This window comes from Anser cygnoides, chromosome 2 (assembly GCF_040182565.1).
Source record: "Anser cygnoides isolate HZ-2024a breed goose chromosome 2, Taihu_goose_T2T_genome, whole genome shotgun sequence".
Taxonomy (NCBI): Eukaryota; Metazoa; Chordata; class Aves; order Anseriformes; family Anatidae; genus Anser; species Anser cygnoides.
Genome location: NC_089874.1, coordinates 155,275,001 through 155,300,931, shown reverse-complemented (window position 1 = coordinate 155,300,931; position 25,931 = coordinate 155,275,001). Strand labels below are relative to the sequence as shown.

General features: G+C 40.5%; 1 protein-coding gene across 9 annotated transcripts in view; it reads right to left on the bottom strand.

The window, feature by feature from the left end:
• PHF20L1 (PHD finger protein 20 like 1) overlaps positions 1-22,552 on the bottom strand; it is a 54,480-nt gene extending 31,928 nt beyond the window's left edge. For 2 of the 9 annotated variants that reach the window (XM_048049777.2, XM_048049787.2), the window contains exons 1-8: positions 22,294-22,463; positions 21,059-21,164; positions 12,002-12,173; positions 11,765-11,849; positions 10,889-10,977; positions 8,092-8,154; positions 4,401-4,608; positions 3,617-3,745 (exon numbers count right to left, since the gene is read on the bottom strand). In XM_048049777.2, the coding sequence (XP_047905734.1) occupies positions 3,617-3,745; positions 4,401-4,608; positions 8,092-8,154; positions 10,889-10,977; positions 11,765-11,849; positions 12,002-12,173; positions 21,059-21,141 (829 nt within the window). In that variant the 5' untranslated portion in view covers positions 21,142-21,164; positions 22,294-22,463. The other 7 variants (XM_013197334.3, XM_048049757.2, XM_048049763.2 and 4 more) reach the window with 7 other exon arrangements.
• Between the last annotated feature and the right edge of the window lie 3,379 nt (positions 22,553-25,931).

Genomic DNA, 25,931 nt, shown 5'->3' with positions numbered 1-25,931 from the left:
GGGAACATCAGTATCAGGGGGGTGGAGGGTTTAAGTCCTCAAACTTGAGCTGAAAGATTCTAAGGGAGAGAAGGAAGAAATTCTGTTGCATTCCATGAAAAATTAGATATGCCCAAAATTAATTTACAAAATACAATGGCCAAGAAGTTACACATTAGTGAAGCCAGGGTTCTTGGGAAATGTGTATGACACTGAAACGTGTTAGCTCTCTATTGAAATACCACACTGTTTTCTATGGGCATGTGTGTTTGTTTTTTTCCAGTGTTCCACAAGAATACTAAGCACTTCTTTTCATTTATTTTTTACATTCCATTAAGTCATGCTTCAATGTACCAGAAAGCAATGATGTTTTAAGTAAACTTTTCCGAACACCATGCGTATAATAAGAGACGAAAACTAATTGACTTTACAGCTAAATAAGTTAACTGCAAAGTAGAAACTTTTTAGCCCCATTATATTAATGCAAACATTATCAGTTAAGATTTGACATCAGGCCTCATAAAAGCTTCATAACCTTTGCAAAAAAAAAAAAAGGAAAAAGATCATTACCCTGCATGTCATACTACACACATCCTAAACCATTTATAATAAGTTCCCTTTCATAAGGTCTTTTTTGATTTCTGTCCGCCTTAACAAAAATCCCCAAAGTATAAAAAAAATGTATTTTTAAGAAAACAACTACTGCTTAATTCTTTTAAAAGTCTTCTTAGATGAATCAAAATACTGTCCGTATCAATGTAAGTCTGAAGACAGCTTCCTGTCTGACAGTGCTTAAATGTGTCAAAAGCAAAAATAACTCATGTTATGGGATCATTTTTTTTCTAGCTAGATGCTCAGTGCTCAGCAAGTAAAACCATGAAACCAACTTCAGTTGTCAGACTTGTGAATATATTTCCCTTACTTCCTTCTTCTCTACCCCATTAGGCATCTCTCTAACCAGTCACCAGGCCTGTACAATGACAACTCCACAAGCCTCTAGAGCAGCAGAACTAACTGCAAGTTCCCTGTCTCTGGTCAGTAACATGTACAAAAAAAAAAGCATGAGGTGGCAGGTGTGTTTTGTTCTCACTGCAGATGTTCTTTTAGGAATCAGTACAGCAGCAGGAGAGGTGGAAGCAGGCACTCCATAGGCAAAAACTAATTAGAGAAGACATTAATACATGCTTAGCAGAAGATATCCTTCACCTTTGGGAAATGTAATTTCCCTCAGTAGCGAGAGAAAAAGAAGCACAGGGAACAATTTTATTTTGTTAAACAGTGAACAAAGAACACCAGGAACCGATGCAGCCCTTGGGGCAGACAGAGAGATCCTCCTGCAACAAATACTGACTGCTGAGTTTAAATTTAAATTCAGAAAAAGAGTTCCCTTCAAGCAGCTGCTTACAGCCACCTCATTTGCTCTATGTTCCCAATGCAGTCACATAAGCCACTGCATAAGGAATGTTTTCGTAACAGCTACAGTGTTTTATTATTCTTTTGTAGCCACTTTGATAGGTATGCCTGCGTAACCCAGAACCTTCCTTCAAATCACACACTAAAGCTCATCCTAGAGACAAATGACTATATACAGATATTCAAGCACCGAAAATAAGCAGGTAGGCAAGAGAAAATTTAGTCACCAATAGTTAACAGCTTCAAAATACTCCATTATAAGCAACAGTAAAAAAAAAAAACACACTACTGTATGAGCTGCAGAAGTGCGTTAATTAGAGAACAGTTAAACAGAGTAACTATCAAGAATGACAAATTTCATCTTATAATTAAAGAATTAATTCACTTCCATAGAATGAGAACATTCTCAACTAGAAGAGTACACTTTCACGGCAACAAACAGGAACTGCTTTGGAACTAATGAAGTCCATGGCAGCAAGGTATACTCTGATTATTAAGTTCAGTCTGTATGAGTCCATTGAATTACAATTTTTCCTTGCAATGTTCCTTAGGAAAGGGAAACCTTTCCACTGGCACAGAAAAATATCATTTCTAGAGCTACAGAATTTCAGCTGGTTTTGGTATCTTCTGCTACTAATGTTTCAAAGGCTATGGAAAGGAAATATATCAGGGCTGTGTAATTCTGTATATCGCCCTATATACAGAGAGAGGGAGAGACAAAACGTAATATACCATTAGTACATAACTTAGCCTTCTACTGCTCAGAGCAGCAATTAAATTGGGGCTTGATTCAGTGTGTACACAGTACGGGCAAAGGAGAGCAGAAATCTGGCTGATTGGTCAAGCATCCGTTAACTAAACTCAGTACTAAATAAGAAGCCTTCCAGAAAAGGGAGTTCTGGAGGCTATGATTTTTTTTTTTTTTTTTGAAGACCACTTCCTTTACGTGTTCCATACTGGGCCATTTAATTTATTTACTCCTTTAGCTTAAAATATTGATCGAAAGACACTGAAATAGAACTATACTCATAAGGAAACTGACTAAACATCCTCAGCAGCCGATCTGTGAAAGGTTGCAACAGCCAAAACAAGTCAGAAAAAAAAATGAATCCCTCATCGGGTTTAGTAAACCAGGTTAATTTTGCCTTATTTCTTTAAATACAACTTCTTACATAAATGACCTTGCCACAACTACTAACAAATAAAAAACACCTCACCTGTAGTGTAGAACAGTTTGTCAGACTTCACACAAAATGCTATTTACTCAAAAAACTGGAATGCATTTCTATCTTACCATCTGTCCAAGGGGCACTCTATTAAGATGGGCGTCACAAATTTTTCACCTAGTTTTTGAATGTATTATGATACTCTCCCAGCCCAGGCACAAAGATATTACCTCATTCTAAATACTGACAGAATCAATACTGGAAATACACTTTGCTTATGAAGGGGCCTAGGGAGTGAGGTACACAAGTTGATATAATTTTTCTGTATTTAAGTTGATTTCCATTGAACTTTGGAATAAAGATCATTTTTCAAATTTTAAAGATCATTTTTCAAATTCTAAAGATCATTTATCTAGTATATGATTTCCTGTTGTATAAAATGTTTTTATAGCTATATACGTTTTCCTTTAATTCCTTTCAGTAATAAACATAGAAAGTGTGTTCCTTAGACATTGAAAAAAAAAAAAACCACAAACCCAAAACTTTTTAGCCCTTCATTGCTTCAACTAGAAGGTTACCGCTGCATACTTTTACAAAACATACTGCAAACTGTTCAGCAACAGTTTTACTTTATGGCAAAATTGAACTTTTTCTTTTTTCCAACAGAAGTGTTAATTTACAGTGGAGCTACATAACTCAGGAAAACGTTAAGAACTTGTACAAACACCAAATTCACCCGATAATACAGATAATTGTGTGGCTGGAATCAAAACAAATACACATACTCAAGAAATTTAGAAGTTCAGAATGGTCTCCTTCTCATAAAGCTAAAATCCCACATACCAGCTCAAGTCAGAGACCATACTCTGAATCTATGAACAAGGTCGATTTTTATTACTTTATAAAAATTCCTTTAAAATTCTAAACAAGTAAAAGACTAATGAATACCTGCTGGATGAATATGCTTTTGTGGATCTACTTTAATACCTTATAAGGAAGCATTTGTATTTAACTACATTAAAACACACAAAAAATATCAACAACAAAAAATATTTTACCAGTGATCTTGTTAAGACGAGCTCTCTTTGCCTGAAATGAGTTGCCTAGATTACTTTTCCTCTTGTGTGATAACGTGCTCTCTGCTTGCACAAAGGCCATCTTTGGAACATCCACTACAGGAAATCCTACTTTTAAACATAAAGAGAAATCTAAAACACACATTTCATTAACATGCAACAAAACACAAAATATTTAGTATTTCGGAACTGGTATTAGAATTAGAATATTGGAGTTAAGAACCTTTACAGCTATTAGAAAATTGAAACTGGCGTATTCTAAAGACTTAGTATTATACACTGATTCATTAGATGTGGATTTGTCATTTTTACTCATTGTTGCAAGAAATGTATTGGTTAAAGACTTAAACAGATTCTTATCAAACCAGAAATCATTTCAGCCTTTCCTGAATATGGATAAACCATCAATACTGGATTTTTTTTTTTTTTTTTTTTTTTAGAACAGCATTGAGGGTTCTCTCAGAAGTAACAGAAGATCCAGGAACATGAACTGGGGCATACAACAAAGCCATTCAAAAGCCTGTGTTGTCCTCATTAGAGGTGGTCAGAATTTGTGCACAAGGGATAAATGCTGACCTAACTCGAGTTAACTGATAAAAATTACTTCCTAACTGATTAACATTGGATATCATACCTAGCATCCTACTAACAAATGATACATACTCTAGAAATACTAGTTATTATTTCATTGCAAAATTAACAATGTGAACTCTAACTCAATGGTACAAAATAAAACAGCCTTATCTTTTAAAGAATCTCTTTTTACCAAATGTGTCACTAGATGTAGGCTCCTCTTCCTTTTTTTGGACTTCCTGCATGATTGTAGAGGTTGAAGTTTCTTCCTTTTTTGAAGGAACTTTTAGCCATTTTCGATCCTCTTTATCCTTATTGCTGTTTGCACTGGTTCTAGGTTTACTTCCTGCTTTGTTCTTGGCTGCTGCTGCAGCAGCAGCTTTGACCAAAGCTATCCAATCCTCCAAAAAGGAAAAAAATGGTTAAATAAGTATTAAAAACTGTCTTAGACTTTAAGAGAAAATACTTATAAACCCCGTGGAACTTCATTTAGAAGTGTTCATAAACAGTTGAATTTATTATTATCTCTAGTACTCAAGGAGTGGTAAAGGTGAAAACGAGTTTCCCAAATTGCCTAAGTAAACCTGAAGTATTATCAGTACGCCACATGGATAAAAAGCAAAATACCTTCAAAAGAACATTGCATAGAGGGCTGCCGGCGTTCTGTGCTACCTATTTTGTGTATCATAGCTTCAGAAACCCAGGAGCTCCCACACCCAAAACACTGCCCTTTTTCTGATACCTCTAGGTATGAAATACACCACTGCCATTGTTGCTCAAATTTATGTTATTCAAAACTAAACTCAACTCAAAGCGTAGTCCAGCCAGCTCCAGAACTGGACAGATCTCTTCCTGAATTACACTGGTAAAGCAAGGACAAGTCTTTTCTAACTGCATCTGCACTTCCAGAGTAGCTGTGGACAGCACTCTTTTTGTATTACAAGTTTCATTCAGTAATTTCAGTGCTCTATAATACAACTGAATTTTAGAATCCATTTCTAAAGATAATAAAGTATGATTTTGGATGATGTCTTATCTGACCGTATAAAAACATTCAACGAGTGAACAGCAGAAGTTGCAGCCCAAATTCATCTACTTTCCAGCACATATATGAAGTTGTTACCCTATAGTTAATGGAGAGAACCTCCAAGGCTCAGGCAGCTGTTTCCATTAGTTTGAAGTGATCAGACTCCTGTCCTGTGTCTCCTGAGTGTCAGGGATCAATCTGATTGCAAAAATTTTGTGTTGACCTTTATTAAGAAAGTACTCTTTCAAATATTTTAACATCAAGGTATAGAGTTCACGTGGAGAAATGACATGTGAAATAAAAATCAATAGCAATGTTCATCCTCCACCAGTAAGAATTACACATATGAATGCGGTTTGAACATTAATGATTTACTACATTGCTACAAGAGCATTTTCAGATTTGCACTGACAAATATAAAAAAAAGGATTTTTTGTCTTTTTTTTCCCCATGAGTTTTACAAATAGTAGAAGTTTTCTTCCAACTTTAAATTAACCGTATTTTACTCTGGAATGTTTCCTTGTTATGTTAACATATGAGGCACCCAAAGCATCTTGACTTTCGTAAATCAATCTTGTTTCAATGCAACTTTTCTGTTCTACTGAGGTTTCTTTGTCTTCTTTGATGTATGAGAGCATAACACAAATTACGAAAACATTAATTTTGCTTGTGTTATGTTCTTCCTTTTCCATAACTCAGTATGTTTACGTCATTGAATGTATGCATTGTGTCAAGCTATGCACTTAAACACCAGGAGGTTCGATGCCTCTAAAATAATGTCTTCCACATCCGAACTGCCAATGCAAGATGCATACACTCAATCATGTAGTAGAATAGTTTGGAAGCACTTTAGCAATGCTTGCAAAAAACAGGTAGCTACCAAAGCCATTTGGTGACATGCCAGCCACAAATAGCGTCTCAACTGCCAGCTGCGTACTCAATCAAAGACACACATACCTCTTTTTTGGCCAGGCAAAAAGAGCACACACATTAGCTCCAGTCCATCCAGAGCCTTGCCCATCCAGCAGGACAAAAAAAGGATTGAGCTATTTGTGCTGGTGAGGAGTTAGAAGACCTGAGAGTGGAAGTCTTACACTGTACTCTGGCCAAGGGATGAAGAGGATCAGTAAAATGGTTGGAGCTTGGATCTTACGATGAAAGTGCATGAAAATAGCTTCTAACCAGTCTTTTCATTTCCAGTCATGCTAAAGCACCCTGAAATCAGAAACTTTCCAAAGAAGATTTCAAGCTTTGAGGACCACACTGGCCTAAGTAACTTGTTTTAATGGTAGCTGTTCTAGTGCAACATGAAGGACTTTTGTTTTTTATTTCATTGTTTGGTTACTTTCAAGACATAGAGCTTACAAAGGGTGGCAGGACACAACTATGAAACAAACAAAGGTTAAACATTCAGAAGCCACAGCAGACATTAGTTGGTGATACATATTTTTACAGGTTAATATTTAAAGATTAAACTCAGTGGAGAGAACCTTGAAAGGGGGAGTGGAAGAGGTGATCTCAAGAGGTCCCCTCCAACCTCGATTTTGTGATTCAGAGTTGGCTGAAGCTCAGTGGATTCACTCTTTATTCTGGCTTTGCAGTAAACATAAGCACTGAAGTGACACAGGTAATTCCTGTTTTTTTTTTTTTTAACCTTGAACTCCAGCTGAGCTGCAGCTGTTAGGACTATCTGAACATATGAGATGCTAAGGTAACTATTTCTTTTGAAGAGCCCAGTAATTCCTACTTCAATTAGATGTTTGTATCTTTTTCAGACCTTTTAGAGAAAAAAAAACAGTGGGAGCCTAATGCAGAGTGCATTCTGAAATCTGTCTCAAGGCTGTCGTAAAGAAAACTACTCAGTCAATCACAAGAGCAGACCATTACTTATCATAAATATCACACGCTAGTCACCAAATTTTAATAGCAGGACTTGCTCCTGGTGCATTCAGTTACACACAAAGCCAAGGATCCAACAAGAATATGTTATAAATGAATAAATAAGCTCTTGCCAAGAAAAGTTTTTTCTACTTGTCCCTGGTGTCCTGATTTTGTCACTTTACTGACTATGGTTTTGTAACTGCACCATCCAGCCCAGTTTCCCCCTTCCCATGGTATCTCACTCAAGTAAATGTTTTTCACTTACATATATTTTTTTAAAAACTTTTATTTCCTTTTTTTTTTATTCTAAGATTCATCTTTCAAGTAAGCTGAGACAACTGCAGGAGAGAAGTAACGGGACACTGTAGTTAGAAGAAAAATCAGTACTTTATCACTAATGAGAAAAACTGTCATTATACTAATTAGATTCACTGAATCAAAGCACAGGAAATTGCACAATCAAGAAATACGTTAGTAGAAATTACCCAACAGCCTTGCACATTAATTGGCTAGAACGCTTGCATTTTAAAGTATTCCCTTGCAAAAACCTGCAAAAGCGGGAATTAAAAAACAGAATCACTTCTAAAATCCAACCCTTGTGCCAGTAACAACTCACATACATCATTCTCTCTTCGCCTACCTACAGCCTAGGTGTAGCCTTCTCTGCAGTCCTACAAATTCAGCTGTTTTCCCTCTCCTGACACACCACAATTCCCAGCTGCCACACATTCATACACACACATACAAAAAACACCATTAACCTAGTGACTGGCTGATTCCAAAGCAAGACTGGATTCCTTACCCTCACCTTTCAGATTCTAAAGGGTCTGCCCCACCTAGATCTTGGCTCACATTGTCTCCTGTCATATCTTCTTTTTTCCTCTGTCCCAATTTCAAATCCATGCTTTTTCCTCAGCTTCCTCTTCCTGCGTGCCAAGTCCCCTCCCTCTCCTTCAAACCCCTCCTCAAAACTCACTTCTTTTGGTTCGATTTCCGTCACTAATCTCAGCTCCGGCGCTATCTGCTCCCTCTCGCGCGCCTAATTACATCAAAGATAAAACAAAAAACATGAAACAGAAAAATTAAGTTATCTGAATACTTTATACGTGCTCTAACAAGGGCAGTCTTAATATCCCCATCTTTTTTTTTCGTTTATTTTCCTCTCTGTACTTCTTTATCCACATTTCTGCGTGATTTCAATAAATTTGAGCTTCTCTGCAGAAGAACCTAACCTTCAGTCTCGTTGCACAGCACTACACAAATATTTTCTACTCTTCTTTGAAAATGTTGGCTTTCCAGCCTCACAGCTAAGTTTTATAAAACACAAACATCTACTATAGCTTAAAAAAATGGAGCATGAGCATTAGTGTTTACAGTCTCTTACTTTAAGACATGCTAAACTCAAACTATGTTTCTTGCTTTTGAAAATAGCATACTGCCATTGGCACCAATACACTTAAAATTACTGACAGAATAAGTGTGCTCGGCATAGGCATTTGCCTCTGAAGAGGATAACCACTGTTGCTGTTCTGGTTCTGTTCAGTCGCACACTTTTAATTAGACAAAGAACAAAAATATTTAAGAGTAATATTCACGTAAAAATGGATCTTTAATATCTTCTTATAAGTACGTTCTACCATGAATACTTATTTGCAAAAAAATTAGCCAGTCCCTATCTCTTTTCCTCCATCTAATCCAAATTCTGCATGCTTAGCATGCACATTCCAAACAGATCTTATATTTGTTAAACTTGCTAATGTGCTAGATCTTAAAGTAGTATCTTAAGCATATACTCGCCTCCTGAAATGAAACTTTTCTTTCGAAAAAGACAAAAAAAACACAGGTTTATATTAAGCATGAAGTGTTTAGTCTGCCAACTCCATTATGTTCCAAATCAAATTCTATTCCTGACCTTTTTTTTTTTTAAACTTAAATCATTTCCAGTAAACATCATCTAAAAAAATATGCAATGCATAAAATCAAAAGCCTTCATTTGAGTTCTAAGCCTAGACAAAACTTGGTTTCAGATTATTGAATTTAAAAGAACTTAGATCACATTTATCTTCTTAAATGCCACAAAAATATCGTGAAAGAAATTTTTGTCATAGCGTAATGATGAAGTAGATGTTGCAGAAAGTTACTTTCGCCTTCAAAAGCTACAGCTTCATGCCTACCTTGAATTTTGCAGAATAAGATACTAGAACTAGAATCAACTAGCAGTACAGAAAGCTTGCTTGTGTTGTTCTTACTTCAAGATAGCCTTAAAAATTCTTAATCCTTCTTAAGAAGTATAAGTTTAGCTCACTTATTCTTTCTGAAGACTTCACTGAAGCTACCTATTACTGAGATGCATGAGACTGACACTGTAACTCTCAACTATTATGCAAAATTAGAGATAATAGATAAGCTGGACTGACACTAAGCATGTATGGACATCGAAGTGGTTGCTAACCAGCATCTGTAATAAACCAATTTTAATTTTTTTAAAGCTGAAAATGCCTAGTGGTAGTACCCTGGGACTAGACTTGGCTCCTAGGATAAAGTGCAGGATCGAGTAAAGGACTTGATCACCGTCAAAGAAGGACTGTTTTAGTTCAGTCACAACCACGTTACCCACGTTTGCCTTTTTATGAAGGAAAATGAAATACTCTTGCTTCCTAACTTACAATCATACTGAAAACTTTTTTTTTTTTTTTTTTAATATTTACACACAGCTTCAGTAGTTATTGCAACACTACAGCAAGAAACCTGTGGTAGCGCGACCATGGATTTCAGTTTAATCTCTTTAAGTAAAAGTAGTTTAAATGGCGCAAGTGTTGCTTGCACAATGTTATAATATTCTGCGTAGAGATGATCAACTCAAGTATACATCCACCTGCAACATGTAGGCCAGAAATACAGAAACGTTTTCAGGCCAATTATATTATCTATCTGCCTTTATCATGTGACCAAAATACAGATAGTTACAACAGTAATTATGAAATACTGAATTTTGATCCTCAAGTTAAAAGTTATATTCTGAAGAAAATTGGGAGTAAATAAGAACAATCTTTCTACATTTTTTTTTAATCTCCAATTGTTTCAGTGGAGTAATTTCACATTAAGGATGAGAACACAAGATAAACCCAATAGCATTTCCACTGAAAGCATGTATCAGTTTTTGATGCTGTTTTTCTTTTATGAATAAAGATATGCCTAGTTATTGAATCATATCCTCTGCTTCACAGCCTTCCTCCGCTTCTGCTCAGCATCTCTACTTCAACAGTGACAGGGCACTGTTCAGAGATAAATATTTCTTTATCTGTTTGAAACCCTAAACGTTTTGATACAGGGGAAAAAAAGCACCAAACAGTCATGTTAATAAGAACACGTGGGCAAGAGTCTACCACTGTAGCAAACAAGAGGGTAAAAAAAATAATTAAAAAATAAATCACCAGCACAAACTACTGACAAGTAAAAGCTTTTTCCTGAAAGGCCACAAGACATCAAAGGAGAATGTCTCTGGATGTCCCTGCTTTTGTGAACCGTGCAAGACAAAACTCTGGGAACAGATTAGTCAGCAACGGAGTGTACAGCAGCTAGACATATCAGATAAAGGCAAGACTATGTGAGCAGCACACTCTGAGGTATCATCCATAAAAATGGTGAAGCAAGACAGTACAGGCCCTAGAATAAATACTAATCTAAAACTTGTTGTGCTAGACAACTTTCTTACTACCTCAAGATACAAAAATCACTACGAAACCTAACAAAAAGATGCCTAGTATTCTTACCTGCCCTTTTGCATCCTCTGGCATAGATTTGATATGCATCCTCTTAAGACACCGAATAACACCATCATAGAACTGTACTGTGAATGTTCCTAGAAGAGGATTGATGGAATCACTATGAGTAGTTGAGAAACAGACAACTCGTTACTATGAAAGCTTTATCAAAATACTTTGCAGGCTATACGAAAAAGGTAACTAGATGTTATCTACAGGCATAATCAAGAATTTTAAGAAAAATAAAAGACAAGCCCAATGAAGCCCTGCTTTTACATTGACACTCTTTCTCCACTTAGACACTTTCAACCACGTTTATGCTAACGTAACTCTTTCGCTCATAATTCATTGAAAGAATCAGGTAATATTTAAGCTGCAGCACTGAGGAAAAAAATCAATTCACAATCAAATCCTCATCTGACTTTTACTTATGTTCACTAGAGATATTACCCCATTAAGAAGTACTGCATATGAATTAATTTGTTCTACTTCCCAATTCCCATTATTTTTACTTCATCCATTGAACTTTAAAAAGACCATTTCCTGAAACAATTAAGAAAATTTAAATCTATTGAAAGTAGACCAAATCAGCACTAAGTACACTAAATAACACTGTGCAAAGGATGTTCTGCCCAGCACTGAGCAAGCATTGAGCATTTTATCTTCCAGGATAAATATTCTAATCTCAGGTAGAAGACGAACATATTACATTTGACAGAACAGAAACATTTTCACCAGAATATTGAGGCAGTGAGGAAAACTTTACATGCATGCCTTTTTATTGTTGATTTTGTGTTTTGTTTTTTTGTTTGTTTTAAGTTGACCACAGCAATGGCATAGCATATGCAAACGATCCTTACCAATGGACCGCAAATGAATACATACCCTCTTTATTAATTGCTTCAATCTTTGCTGGGTAATATCGACAGTCTGTCCAACGAGCTAGGACTTCTTCTCCAGGTTTAAAATCCTATTTTAAACAAATGTTGTTATTAATATTTTGAACCTTTAGATTTTTTCCAAAAAAGACTTAAACATTATATGCTAGACAGATTTAATGCAGGAAATCAAGTAGGACAGCTTACCAAAATGAGTCAAAAACAAAATACATGTGCCACTTACAACAAATTCTTCATCATCTTTCAGCCCTTCTTTCCTTAATGCCGGTCGCTCCAAGGGTCGCAACCTGTTGCTGTCCCAGTAAATCCACTCATCGTAGCGATGACTCCAACGTTCAAAATGGACCAACATCTTCCCCTCCTCATAATCTATCTTCTCTATACGAGATGGATACCTTGAACAACAAACGTACACTGGTAAATTCAGAAGTTTTTTCCAGGTTTGGTTGGCTTTTGTTTTCCCCATTTATTTTTCTTTTTGCATCCATCAGCGCTTACATGACCATCCAAGAAGTTATACTAACACCTTGGACTGGGAAATCTCCAAGCCTGAAAAAGATCAAGATACTAAGCTACATGCCATCCTACTATCAGTTTAAGAGTCATCTATACACATTAGTGATGTCTTCAGCTTTATCACAGGTGATTATACACAGATGTTAACCTAGAGCACCCACACCAAGACTGACTGAAGTGGGCTTTAGCAGTTAATGTTTTATTACCTGTGTTTTTTTTGAAGCAAAAGCCTGTAACAGTTTTTGTTAACTTGGGGATAGGTAGGACGAATTCTTTGAAGAGTACGTGCATTGCTTTTAACATATGAAGTGCTTCATTACACTATCTGATTGATTTCAGACAAATCTGAGCAACTAATCAAACCCAGAGGTCAACAGAACATTCTTACCTAATGTAAGCTACTTATTAATTTGCAGATCAGCTTCAGTGATTGCTGCCATTAGATTTGATTCACATCAACTATGTTTTAGTAGTCAGCTCTCTGCAACTGTGCATGCATTAAAATAAGTATGTCAGTTGAGGTATGGATCTTACTTTCAGCAAAGATGGTATGTGCTCAGCAGAACTTACCAGGGCTGAGCTGCAAGTCTTAAGCATCTAATTTGGGGCATGGCAAAGATGCAACCTGGATTCTAACAACCTTGTAATTTAGGAACCATCATATTTGAGATTACATTTTAAGGAAAAAATGGTGGTGAATTTCTCTAACTTCGTCAACTACTGTTTTGTCCATTTCTGTTTCAAAGTGATTTATTTAATAAAGCTGTAGTAGGACAGCAAGTCACAAACTGTTATTACATTTTCCCCACCAAAAATCATTAGATTCCCTTACTTCCACTGTGAAATGCAGAGAAAACTGGAATGAGGCAGAATTCAGATCCTCCTACCCTTAACAAGAATATTGAGATAGATTCAAAAGTGCAAAGAATCTGCTGAAAAAAAAATGAATTAGTTTATCAAATTTTCTCCAGAATTTATATTCTGGGTACCACAACAAAACGAGAAACAATTTCTGGTGTTCAAACAGCAAATAAAATAGAAGAATAGAGGAAGTCATGGATGGCCTAAAGGTAATAAAAAAATGCATTGAAAAGAAAGGCCACGGCAAAAGGACAGCTGCCTTCCACTTTCATTAAGATGCAACCTGTTTTTCCAAACAAAATGCTGCTGTTGAGCAATAATAAAAAGGCAGAGCTTGAGCAACCGATTTCCAGGGCTACTGCACATTCCATTAGCCAGAAACGCATCTGACAGATACAGGAACCCTGTCGACATTTTCCATTTCAAATATTTTCTCTCCTAAATACTAAGGATGCTGATAAAGGAATGTTTAACACTATGTTCCAATTAAAATAGAGACATTTTCAGAAAGTCCAGACTTTCCTTCTTTCCTGGTAACTACAAGGGAAAGGGCAGTTAATGCGTGTCAAACTCAATTTGCTCCTTCAGCCTACTCATTTCTCCAGTCCTGCTTTCTCAGCTGCACCGATACATACAGCTTCCCAACATATAAACTTCTCAAAGTAGCAGAAAGAAGAAAACTGATTTTCTAGGTTGTCACTGCAACTACTTCAGCTACATCTTACTCTCAGATCAGAATGCATGGACTGTCAAACATCTTTCTGCATCTGTCTCATCCACACATTTCAGAAATGCAAAATATTTTCAGAGCCATTTCTCCAAGCTCCTAACTTAGTTTTGCTTAAAAAAAAAAAAAACACAACACCAAGATCTTAGCTTTAAACTTCAGACTCATTTCCCACCCCACTAACAAAAATCTTTTCACTGATAAGAAAAGAATTCCAGTGGATGTCTTTCAGAGGAGCAACGTGATCAGCCTCCTTTCACCTATGAAGTAGGTTGACAACAAAAAAAGAGCCGTGAAACTGGTAACACATTTTATCAAAGCAGAAAGCAAAACCCATAGGTCAAAATAGGATGCTGTTAGGGTTTAAGGAACTTCGTTATGATAAACTAGCATTCTGGTTTAACTTTTCTATTCTTGAAGCCATGTTCAAAGCTAACCACACGACAGTTTCCCTAAGCCCCGACTCTGGTGATTCTTTCGTCTCCCGAAGATCTCCAAGGAGGAGACCCCACAACCTCCCTGGGCAACCTGTGCCAGCGCTCCGTCACCCACACAGCACAGAAGTGCTGTCTGGAGTTCAGCGGGAGCCTCCTGTGCGCCAGTTTGCGCCCACTGCCTCCTGTCCTGGCACTGGGCACCACTGGAAAGAGCCTGGCTCTGTAATTTTGTCAAGTCAATTGATAGTTATCACAAGAAACGTATGAGTAGCAATGTTACCTGAAATAGTTCAGCATAGAAGTAAAAGATGATACAGAGACTATTTAGTAGATTGAAGGAAGGAAAAACCCTGTAAAAGAGGACAGGGAGCTCCCTTTGTAGGGATCAAAGACAAGAGCTGAAGCACACAAGCCCTGAAGCCGCAGCAGTGACACAGCAGACATAACATTGCCGCTCTCTCTCTACAGTCCGAAATCGCATGTTTACCAAATGCCAGCAAGAAGGGGATGCAAAACTATGGTTATTTTATGAAATTCAGGGACCATCAGCCAAAAGTCAGGATTCTCCTTTTTCTAGGCATCTACACAGTAATAATTCCATTATGGCACTGCGCTACAGCAGTTCTACTGCTATACTTTTTGTATGGCCACTAAGTTTAACTGTTCATCGGCAGTAGAAATGCCACTCCAAGTACTGTGTGTAAATGAAAACAGAGAGGAAAAACAAGCATAATATTGTATACTGTCCTGGAAAGAGAAAACGGAGTACGAGGGGAGAAGCAAAACACAGAATATAGCTTAGAAACAAATATGTAAGACTGAAGATAGTTTTAAGGAAAATTCAGCAAGCCAAGCATCAAAACATTAATATATTGGACAGACAAGGAGGTAAAAAAAAAAATAAAAGAGAGCAAAGCTAGCATCAGTTAATAAAAGAAAGGATGCAAAATATAAAGTCTCATTAGAGATCACTCAGCAGAGGAAATCCAGCACTAGGTCTGTTCACCTTTAAGAAATATAATTTTTCCTAACAAAGACTTCTAAAAACTCAGCTTTGCACTTAAGTCCACAATAATGGTTTTACAGAGCTGAAATTTCAAATAATCATACTATCGCATGGTGACTTTATTCCAATAATTTATGCTTCTTCAATGTATGCTAGGATCATAGGATCATAGAATGGTTTGGGTTGGAAGAGACCTTAAAGATCATTCTGTTGCAACCTCCTGCCGTGGGCAGGGACACCTCCCACCACACCAGGTTGCCCAAAGCCCCCTCCAGCCTGGCCTTGAACACCTCCAGGGATGGGGCATCCACAGCTTCTCTGTGCAGCCTGTGCCAGGGCCTCACCACCCTCTGAGTGAAGAATTTCCTCCTTATATCTAATCTAAATCTCCATTCTTTTTAGTTTAAAGCCATTCCCCCTTGTCCTACCCCTACACCCCCTGACAAAGAGTCCCTCCCCAGCTTTCCTGTAGGCCCCCTTTCGGCACTGGAAGGTTTTTAATAAGGTCTCCCTGGAGCCTTCTCTTCTCCAGGCTGAACAACCCCAACTCCCTCAGCCTGTCTTCACAGGAAAGGTGCTCCAGCCCCCTGAGCATCCTTGTGCTCTGGACTCGTTCTAGTACGTCCATGTCCTTCTGGTGCTGGGGGCCCCACAGCTGAATGCAGGGCTCCAGGTGGGATCTCACAAGAGCAGAACACGGGAGGAAAATCCCCCCCCCACACCCTGCTGGCCATTATTAGTGGTTTCAAGCTGAATAAATCCAAAACCTGCATTCAACTCCAGCCCTCAGAGATGGAAGATTTAGCAAATCTCTGAACTACTCAAGCTATGTATGATTGGTCATTAGGCAAACCAAAAATAACTTTGCATGGATTTAGCAACAAGACACTATCCTTGATATTCACTAAATTTAGCCACACAATGTGCCACACACGTGTATAAACAGTAATATTTCACAATGCTGATCCCACAGTGGAAAAAACAAAAGCATACATATTACAGAATTTACTATTGCACGTTTTATGTTGCACAGAAAGTCTTCTGGTATCACAGCTTTTGTATTTTCAATGAAAAAAATAAACTCCAAAATTATACAAGTGTTTCGAAGGCAAGTATGTGTTTCCTGCCCATAAGGGATAAAATGGCAGCAACATTTTCAATACCAGATTTTTAAAGCAAGCACTCCACACCGAGGGATCGGAATGAATTTGATATACGGGGCAGATTTGCCAAAATTCATCCAGAACAAACTGTAAGAGTGCAACTGAACTGCAAAACACACTCTAAAATATTGAGAAGGTGGTCTTTATTTTTACAGAAAAACCACCACCACGCTCCAGTTCATTAATGAAAGCGTTGCTCCTGTGGTAAGGAATAACCTGCAAGGCTTGTTGGTTGGTTGTTTTTTTTTAAATAGCGTGCAAGCATGCTGGAAGTAGCATTTCATAATCCTGAATAAAGTTTCATCCAATTATTTTTGTTCTCATTTTTTAAAGACAGAGCAGGAAAACCATTGTCGGCTAACGACCTCTGCACAGTTTATATGTTGCATGTTCTCCAGGCTCAGGTTCCAGAGATTCCACCTTGTAGGAATTATCTAACATTTCTGTAAATCTGTAAAAATTATATGGCTTACAAAACTTACATTATGAAGCACAGGAAAGAAAACAATAATGCTCCACTATTCAAATACGAAAAAATGATGGGAAAACTCCTAGATTTCATTTCCTGACAGTATAAAAATTCTCATTTTTTCCAATCCACCCAACACATCAATGGCCACAAGGGCAGTGTTTTTCATTTTTCTATCATCTTCCTTTTGACCCTTCAAAAGCGACCAACAAGCAGCGAATTACCCTGCGAGGTGAGAAAACTGTTATTCCGTACCGTAAATATGGATGCAAAAATACCGGGTAATTTGCCTAAGTTAAATTGCTTAAAGAAAGTCTAGAAACAGACACATACTTCCTGCCTTCACAATAATGGTATAAAAAGTGTTTCCTTCTGCTTCATAGAGGATAAAATAGCAAACGTGCTCCATTCTGACCTCTCCACAAATAGTCTTCCTGCATCTGAAAAGTCTGCAAAGCCTATTTCTACCTCCCCAGCTTCTAGCCTACGGTATGACAATACAAAGCAGAGCCTTCAGTCCTTTCAAATACCCGACCTTTCAGGTGTCCCAGTCAACTGAAATCCAAAGCAAGGACTGAAAAATAAGATTTCTCAAAGCCTTACAGGTAAAGGCCTTCATATTGGGGGAAGAAAATAAAGGAAAGTAAAAATAAAAGAAATAATGAAACATACCAAGTCAGATTGCAGTTATTCTGATAACTGACCTATCTTGGTGAGCTGTTTCTACTCCAGATCTGCTGTACGGGCTGCACACCCATCCCACCTTCTTCACCTTTACAGCTTAGATTTTTACATGAAATTAATGAAAATTATGGTCTCAGAAAAATAACTTTTTCAACGCAATACCTGGCACTTACAGGACAACCAGTAAAGAGCTGGAACAACAGAATTCACAAGGAAAAGAAAGATCTATCTTCAAATACATCAACTTTACACATACCGTGTCCTACTCATGGGAGTTGACAGCTTAAGAACCGTTCTCACAGGTGGGAACATACAGAGCGGCAGCTTTACTGCTGTCCCGTTTGTCTTGGCCGCGAGAGGTGCAGAGCACTTGCCCACGTGTCACTGTTTATATGGGTTTGTAGGATAATTCAAGTTGTAAGGAACCTCAGGAAGTCTCCAGTCCAACCACCCACCTGAGGCAGGGTGAGCTAGAGGATCCCAACAGGTTGCCCAGAGTTTTACCCAGCCTTGAAAACCTCCACCCCTGGAGACTCCACAGGCTCCTTGGGCAACCTGCTCCACTGCCTGAATGACCTCATGGGAGAAAAATATTTCCTTGTACCTAGGCTGAAACTTGAAATGAGAGTTGTCTCTTGTCTTCTCACCACCTGCTATGGCAGAGCTTGGCTAAGTCTTCTTGATCACCTGTGTAGGTACAGAAAGGCTGGCGGTGGGTCTCCTGAAGCCTTCTATCCTCCAAGCTGAGCATGCCCACGTTCCTCACCTTCTCCTCACAGGTCTTATCCTCCAGGTCTCTGATTATCCTGAATCTATCTAATAACTTTCTATTGACACTCAATTCCATCTCACTTACTACTTGCCGACAGATGCTCACACGGATTTTGTTTAGAGCTGCATTTCGGAGCTTGCTTTACCAAATCCAAACTTAACAAGCGGTACAAATTCATTATCTCAGGTGACCTCCCCTGCAATAGCATACCGTGTTTTTTGGTTTCTAAGGAAGCTACTGCAGTTACCTCCAAAATGAAGCAAAACACCACCAAAAACCAAACACGCTCACTGACAGTCTGCCTTTGTTGATTTTTTTCCCATACTTTCCCCTGCTTGGTAATTGCACATGCCAAATGACATTGGTGACCCAAACACTTCCTCATTTAAAGGTAACTTTTTTTTTTTTAAGCAATGAATAGTTCAGGTACACAAGATCATCTCCAAAATTTAAGGAATTCAAGCACAACACTGGATTTCATGAGGTAAATTTCAACTCCTAAAATTTACAACCTGCAGAAATGTCTCAGAAAGCAAAATTCATACAGCAAAACTTTACTAATTCTGCTCCTCTAGAGGCATTTCTTGATTAACGTTTAAAATTTATTATTATGAACATCAGGTCTTTACGTGACAGAAGGCTTTCAGAAAAATGAAAAGAATGAAACCCCTTTTATACACTATTTTTGAGCAAGTGTTTTTCTCACTTTGCTGCTTGTACAAAGAAGAATGAGCTAAGCTATATTATTGCTCTTCATTTTTTTATTTTGTTAAAAAAAACACTGATTTCATATAAGCCAAGCAACTTTGTTTTCTTTGGAGTATGTTCTATTTCTGCATGCAGATGAGGGGACTGCATACAGCTTATATATAGAAAGGATTTAAAAAAACATCCACCACCCCCTTATGCAACAGTTAAACAGCTAAGAGTGTGTCACCCTAATAACAACACGACAGTAAGCCTTCTCTAACAAGCTCTTTGGTTATGTGCGTGAATATTATTTCAGTTGACAAAGAGCCCTGTTTTAATTGCTACTGTAACTGCAAAAAATTAATATTAACTTCCAGCTCCCATGGCATCACAGATGTTTACACACACACAAAACTTGGCCTGCCTACCTACTGGTCCAGATGGCAAATCAGTTCCTAGAAAGTTCAGAATAAATCCTACTCTGCCTGAAAATAGCAAGCACTCAGCTGTTTGCCACAGGTCTGCCACATGGCCATGCAAACCACGCACAAAGGTACTCCAGAACTGACTTGTGACCCACCCTCCCTTGTGGAAAAGCCGGACAGATCTGACACAAACTACAGGCTGGGGTTATTCAGCATCTACCATTGATACAATCAAGCTGAAGCTATTTCTACTTCTTCTTCTGAAGCTATTTCTACTTCAATTTTTCAATATTTCTACTTCAATAACTTTTGTCATCTTGTTATATTAGCCAGTTACTTTTGTCACAGGAGATTTTAAAAAAGGATCTAATAAAGTTATATTGTTTTTATAGCACTATTCAGATAGTTTCGTGATCTTGGCATCCAGTTAAAGAATCAGTCATTTGAAAACCCTCTCTACAGCAACAAATAAGAACAAGAACTGTTCTTTAAACCATATTTTCCTTTAGAAACTGCTTAGTAAACCAAATGCTTCTGCTGTAATTAAAGCCTTACAAATAAACATTTAGGCCAGTAGTTATATGCTCTGTATAAAAAAAGTTGGGTTAAACGTGTAAATAATACACAGACTTGTCTGTCACGTACTTCGGAGTTAGCAGGATCAGATATTTACATGAACATGAGAATCCTCAGTTCTCCAAAATCTTTCCATCAGAGAAGTGGGGACAGGCTCTTACATCTCCTAGCACTAATCAGTCATTGACAGCAGCTACCAAAAAACTTCTGTATCAACTCCCAGTGTCATTAACTTTAACCAAACCAGAGTTTTTTTTCAGACTGAAATAGAATGGCCAGCACGTCATGAAACTTGCATTAAGTAAAGTTTGGCTAAGAATTTGTCTTTCAAAAGAATGACTCCTTTGACAATACATATGCCATGTAGTGGGGTCCTTGTGCCCCAGTACTCTGTGTCCTACATTTCCATTTTATACTCTTGACTTTTACAAAATGCCTGGATGGTGCAGAGGCTCAGTTCTAAGCACGTTATTCCTCTGGCTGACTAATACAAATACAATCATACTTTACCTGTTCCATGAACTCTGTTTAAGGATGTTTTCTTTTTTTAGTTTATATGAAGTACAATAACTGAACATGAAAATTCACTTGCATGCCTTCAAACTTAAAACAAAGGAAGTCTTTAGTGACAGAAGTTTGCCACGTTAACACAGGGGATCACCTTGTGCACGACCCTGGCATTCCATGCTATGCTGGAAATGCTCTATGATTACTGTGGCTGCATGAACAACAAAAAACAAACTAAAAAAAAAAAACACATAAAAGTTTTGTTTGATTTCTGAAGAGAGAGAATATTTTCCTAAAGCCTAGTAGTTCTAAACAATATCCGGACAGTCATAAAGTTCATATGCGAAACAGGCAGTTAATAGGTGCACCAGTTAGTTAAGCATTAAAATATACAACATTAACAAAATAATTTTCCTCTTAACAAGTACTGTGCAAGATCTTCCATACCATTTTTGTAAATAGTCCAGTGCCTCCAAACGAGCACCAATCTCAAATGTGATTCCAGGACGATTTGGAGGCTTTTTACTCATCTTGATACTTTCTTTTTCACTACCTTCGGAGGGAAAAAAAAATAATCATATTAAAGTACGTACTGTTGTCTAAAATATGTCACTGACAACAAACACATGGCAGAAGTTGGAAACAGATGTGAAATTTGCATCCAGAGTTTCCATTAACTCACTTGGTTTTCAGAAGTGTAATCAAGTACAAAAGAAGGCACTGAAAAAACGAGCGTTTTTATTTAGACTTTTTCCCCTCCCCTAAAAACAATCATCAACCTTTAGTCTAACTTAAAAAAAAAAATAATAATACTTTTGTCCATCTCTGAAGTCGTACTACACTGTAACTTCTTGCTGTGTGTTTTGGAGCTTATCAGTTACATAGAGTCTGTGTGGAAAATGACAAAAAGAAACAAGCAGTTTACAGGGAATGTAAATGAAAAGATAAAAGTCACAAAAACAAAAGAGGGAAAAAAGGGGGGGGGGGGGGGGGGGGAAATCTATCTTCAACCTTTTTATGCAATCTTGAGTGTCATCCTTACCACTACATAAGTTTCCCTCGCAACTGCCTTTTAGTATTTCTGACAATTCTGTCACTGCTAGGAAACATTTTTCTGCCCGACTACTGTTGTTGTTATCGCGACTCCCTGACCTTACTGCTTTCAAGACCAAGCTGGACAGGGCCTTGGCCAACCTGCTCTAGTGTGTGGCATCCCTGCCCATGTCAGGGGGCTGGAGTTAGCAGACCTTTAAGGCCCCTTCCACCCCGTATCACCCCATTACTTATTACCACAGAGCAGCAGATGGGGAGGCAGCCTCCTGAGGGCTGCCAGCCTGCAGGGCCGGATCCCCCTGCAGAGAAGCAGCCCCGGGCCCGCAGCCCTGAGCTCCCCCCTCAGCAGAGGGACCCGGGGGAGGGGGATCCCTGCCGCTGCAGGCACAAAGGGGGCTCGGCAGGGCGGGCCGGGGATGGAGAGGGCTGAGGGAAGGGAAGGGAAGGGAAGGGAAGGGAAGGGAAGGGAAGGGGGAAGGGAAGGGAAGGGAAGGGAAGGGAAGGGAAGGGAAGGGAAGGGAAGGGAAGGGAAGGGAAGGGAAGGGAAGGGAAGGGAAGGGAAGGGAAGGGAAGGGAAGGGCCGCCGTGAGGGGCCCGCAGGAGCCCTGCGCCCCCCCCTCCCTCCTTACCGCCTCCTCCGAGCCCCGAGGCAGCCGGCGGGGCTCCGGTGCCGTCCCCCTCAGGCCTCGCCCCCCGCTGAGGTATCCGGAGCAGCGGCAGCAGCCGCCCTCTCCCTCACCCTCCCGCCCTCCTCTGCCTCCCTCACGGCCCCAGCCCCATCCTCCCCGCGCCCCGCCGCCGCGTCACCGCTCCGCGACGGCACCGCGAAGCTCGCCTGGGCGCCGCCATCTGCACCCCCCCCTACCCCCGGCACGTGATCGAGGAGCAGCCACCGCCGCGTGATGAGGGAGGGAGGGAGACAAAGGGAAGGAGCCGCGCGCATGCGCGGAGGGGGAGCGGTGATTGACAGCTCGCTGCTCCCTCCCCCCCTTGGAAGGAGGCAGAGGGGGGGAGGCTGAGGGTTGAGGCTGGGGGGGTGCTTTCCTTCTTCATATTTTTGCCCCCTTTTTGCCTTTTTTTGTCCAACTTTTTACCTTTTTTCTCTCTCTCCCCGTCCTACTGGGGTGGGGGCTTGGCTGCTGATGGCACCGACCCACCACAACGCCCACCATGAGGCTGGGGAGGCTCGAGGCGGTGGCACATTGGAGCCTGCCTGGCTGGATTTATACCCAATAAAGCTGGATTTTTACCCAATAAAGCTGGATTTATACCCAATAAAGTTGTTCTTGCTAACGCTGGTCGCAGCACTGGCTTAGTCTCTCACTTTCATGGTGTGTGTTAAACTGCAGGGCTGCTTGGAGGCTGCTGTCAGCTGGTGCTGTGCTGCTTATCAATTTGTTTTGCTTTGCCTGGGAGGCCCCTGATAAAAGCACCGGCCCTGGGGCACCGGCCCTGGGGCACGCCTGGTGTTTGGGTCCTGTGTTGGTGCTGCCCCAGTGCTCCCGGAACCATCCTGGGGAGACAAATCAGCAGTTCCACCTTCCTCCTCTGCTCTGGGATCACAGAATGGCAGAATGGCTGAGGCTGGCAGGGCCCTCTGGGGTCCATCTGTTGCAACCCTCTACACAACCAGGGCTACCCAAAGCAGGTCACCTAGGCCCATGTCTAAGCGGGTTTTGAAGATCTCCAGGGATGCAGACTCCACAGCCTCTCTGGGCAGCCAGTGCCAGCGCTCCGTCACCCACACAGCACAGAAGTGCTGCCTGGTGTTTGCAGGGAGCCTCCTGTGTGCCAGTTTGTGCCCATTGCCTCTTGTCCTGGCACTGGGCACCACTGGAAAGAGCCTGGCTCCATCTACTTCGCACCTTCCCTTTGGGTATTTGTACACATTGATAAGTTCCCCCTCCAAGCTTTCTCTTCTCGTGGCTGAGCAGTCCCTGCTCTCACAGCCTCTCCTTGTAGGAGAGATGTGCTTAAGTCTCTTCATCATCTTGGTGGCCCTCTGTTGGACTCCTTCCAATATGTCCATGTTTCTCTTGTACTGGGAGGCCCAGAACTGGACACAGCGCTCCAGCTGCAACTTCACCAGTGCTGAGCAGAGCAGAAGGATCACCTTTCCTGACCTGTTGGCGATACTTTGCAGTCAAGAATACCGTAGCCTTCTTTGTGGCAAGGGCACACTGCTGATTCACGTTCAACTTGGTGTCCACCAGGACTCCCAGGTCCTTTTCCGCAGAGCTGCTTTCCAGCTGGGCGGCCCCCAGGACTTTGCTTCGGGGCTTGTTGCAATGGCAAAATTAGCATCATCACATACCTGTTGGCGTGTTCACATAACAGTCACATTCCCACAAACTAACGAAAAAAAAGAAATGCATGCTTTCCTAGGCATAGTGGGTTTCTGGAGAATGCGTAATCTGGGTTACAGTCAGTTGGTGAGCCCAATCTATCAAGTAACCTGAACAAAAAACTAGTTTGAGTGGGACCTAAAAAGCAACAGGCCTTTGAATAGATCAAACAGGAGATAGTTTGTGCGGCAGGCCTTGGGCCCATCAAGATGGGACCAGCTGTAAGAAACATGATCTACACCACAGCCAGGGAGCCTGGGTCACCTGGAGCTTCAGCAGAAAACACCTAGAGAGACATGAAGTCTGCCTCTACAATTTTGGAGCTGGAGTATAAAGGGATTTGGGCTACTTCAGAAATAGTTGGTACAGAAGCCCAGCTCCTCTTGGCACCATGATTATCTGTGGTGCAGTAGATGCTCATAGGACGGGTCATACTCGCTCCATGTAGTGCAACATACACTACATGGAGTGAGTTGGTCATTATATGGGCTCAGATGGGAACCCCAGCTGCCCACGAATCCTGGAAGAAGCGGTGGTCTGTTCAGAAGGCAAATATTCCAAATATTCCAGAGCATTGCCTGAGGAGGTGGCTCATGCCTAAGAGTGGCCTAATGAGCCTAAGCATGTGGGCTCTGGGTGGGCAAGAGACTGGGAGGGGACCCAAGCAGGGCAGCTGCCCTGAATTGGCCAAAGGGATATTGCACCCCACATAACCTCAACTTCAAAAATAAAACCTGGGGCAGAGGAAGAAGAATTTTGGGGCTTTTGTCTTCTGGAGTGGCTGCTACAGGGAGACTGGCTGGGTCTGCTGGTGGGAGGTGATGAGTGATTGCCTTTGCAGTGCTTGTTTCTTGTTGTTGATTTTCATTCTTTTTCCTTCTTTTATTAAATGTGGGTCATCTTGACCCACAAACTGTATTGCTTTTGTTCTTCCTATTCTCTCCCTTGTCCTGCTGCAGGGGGAAGTGAATGAAAGGCCGTATGCATGCTTGGCTGCTGGCTGGGGTCAACCACCAACTTTTCTCAGTCCTTGTGAAGCTGCCTCCTATTTTAAGAGTTCAGAGAAGGGCTACAAAGCTGGTGAAGGGCCTGGAGCACAAGTCCTGTAAAGAGCAGCTGAGGGAACTGGGGTTGTTTAGTCTGGAGAAGAGGAGGCTCAGGGGAGACCTTAGTGCTCTCTGCATCTGCCTGAAAGGAAGGTGTGGGGAGCTGGGGGTCGGTCTCTTCTCACAGGTAACTAGTAATAGGACTAGAGGGCATGGCCTCAAGTTGCAGCAGGGGAGGTTCAGGTTGGAAATGAGGAGACGTTTCTTCCCAGAAAGAGCAGTCAGGCACTGGGACGGGTTGCCCAGGGAGGTGGTGGAGTCCCCGTCCCTGGGGGTGTTCAAGGAAAGGTTGGATGTGGTGCTTAGGGACATGGTTTAGTGGGTGATAGTGGTGGTATGGGGACGGTTGGACCAGATGATCTTGGAGGTCTTTTCCAACCTTAATGATTCTATGATTCAATGCTGTGCCTCTGGGCATCCAGCCCCTGGGGGCAACCTGGGCCTGCTCTTCCACCCCAGAGGGTTCCCCCATTGCCCCCAGCCATTGCTGTGCCCTGACACTGGCTGCAAACAGGCAGAGAGATGTCCTGCGGGGACCAGCAGTGTCCCTTTGGTGTCTCCCTGTAATGAGGTGAGGACGATGGCAAAGGGGACCCAGCTCTCCATCCTGCCCAGGTCAACATGTTGCCCAGGGGAGGCTCCTCAGCTTGTAAAGCCAACAAAATCCACTAGTGTGTTCCTCTGTAAAGCCAGTGCGGAGTATGACCAAGACCTTTTTTATTTTATCATAAAAAAAAGTCTCAGATATTTAGTCTCGTCTCTTAGGAAAACAGGGCTGACATAGCTGTGTTGTCTGCTTTCCCTTTCTCCTTTTAC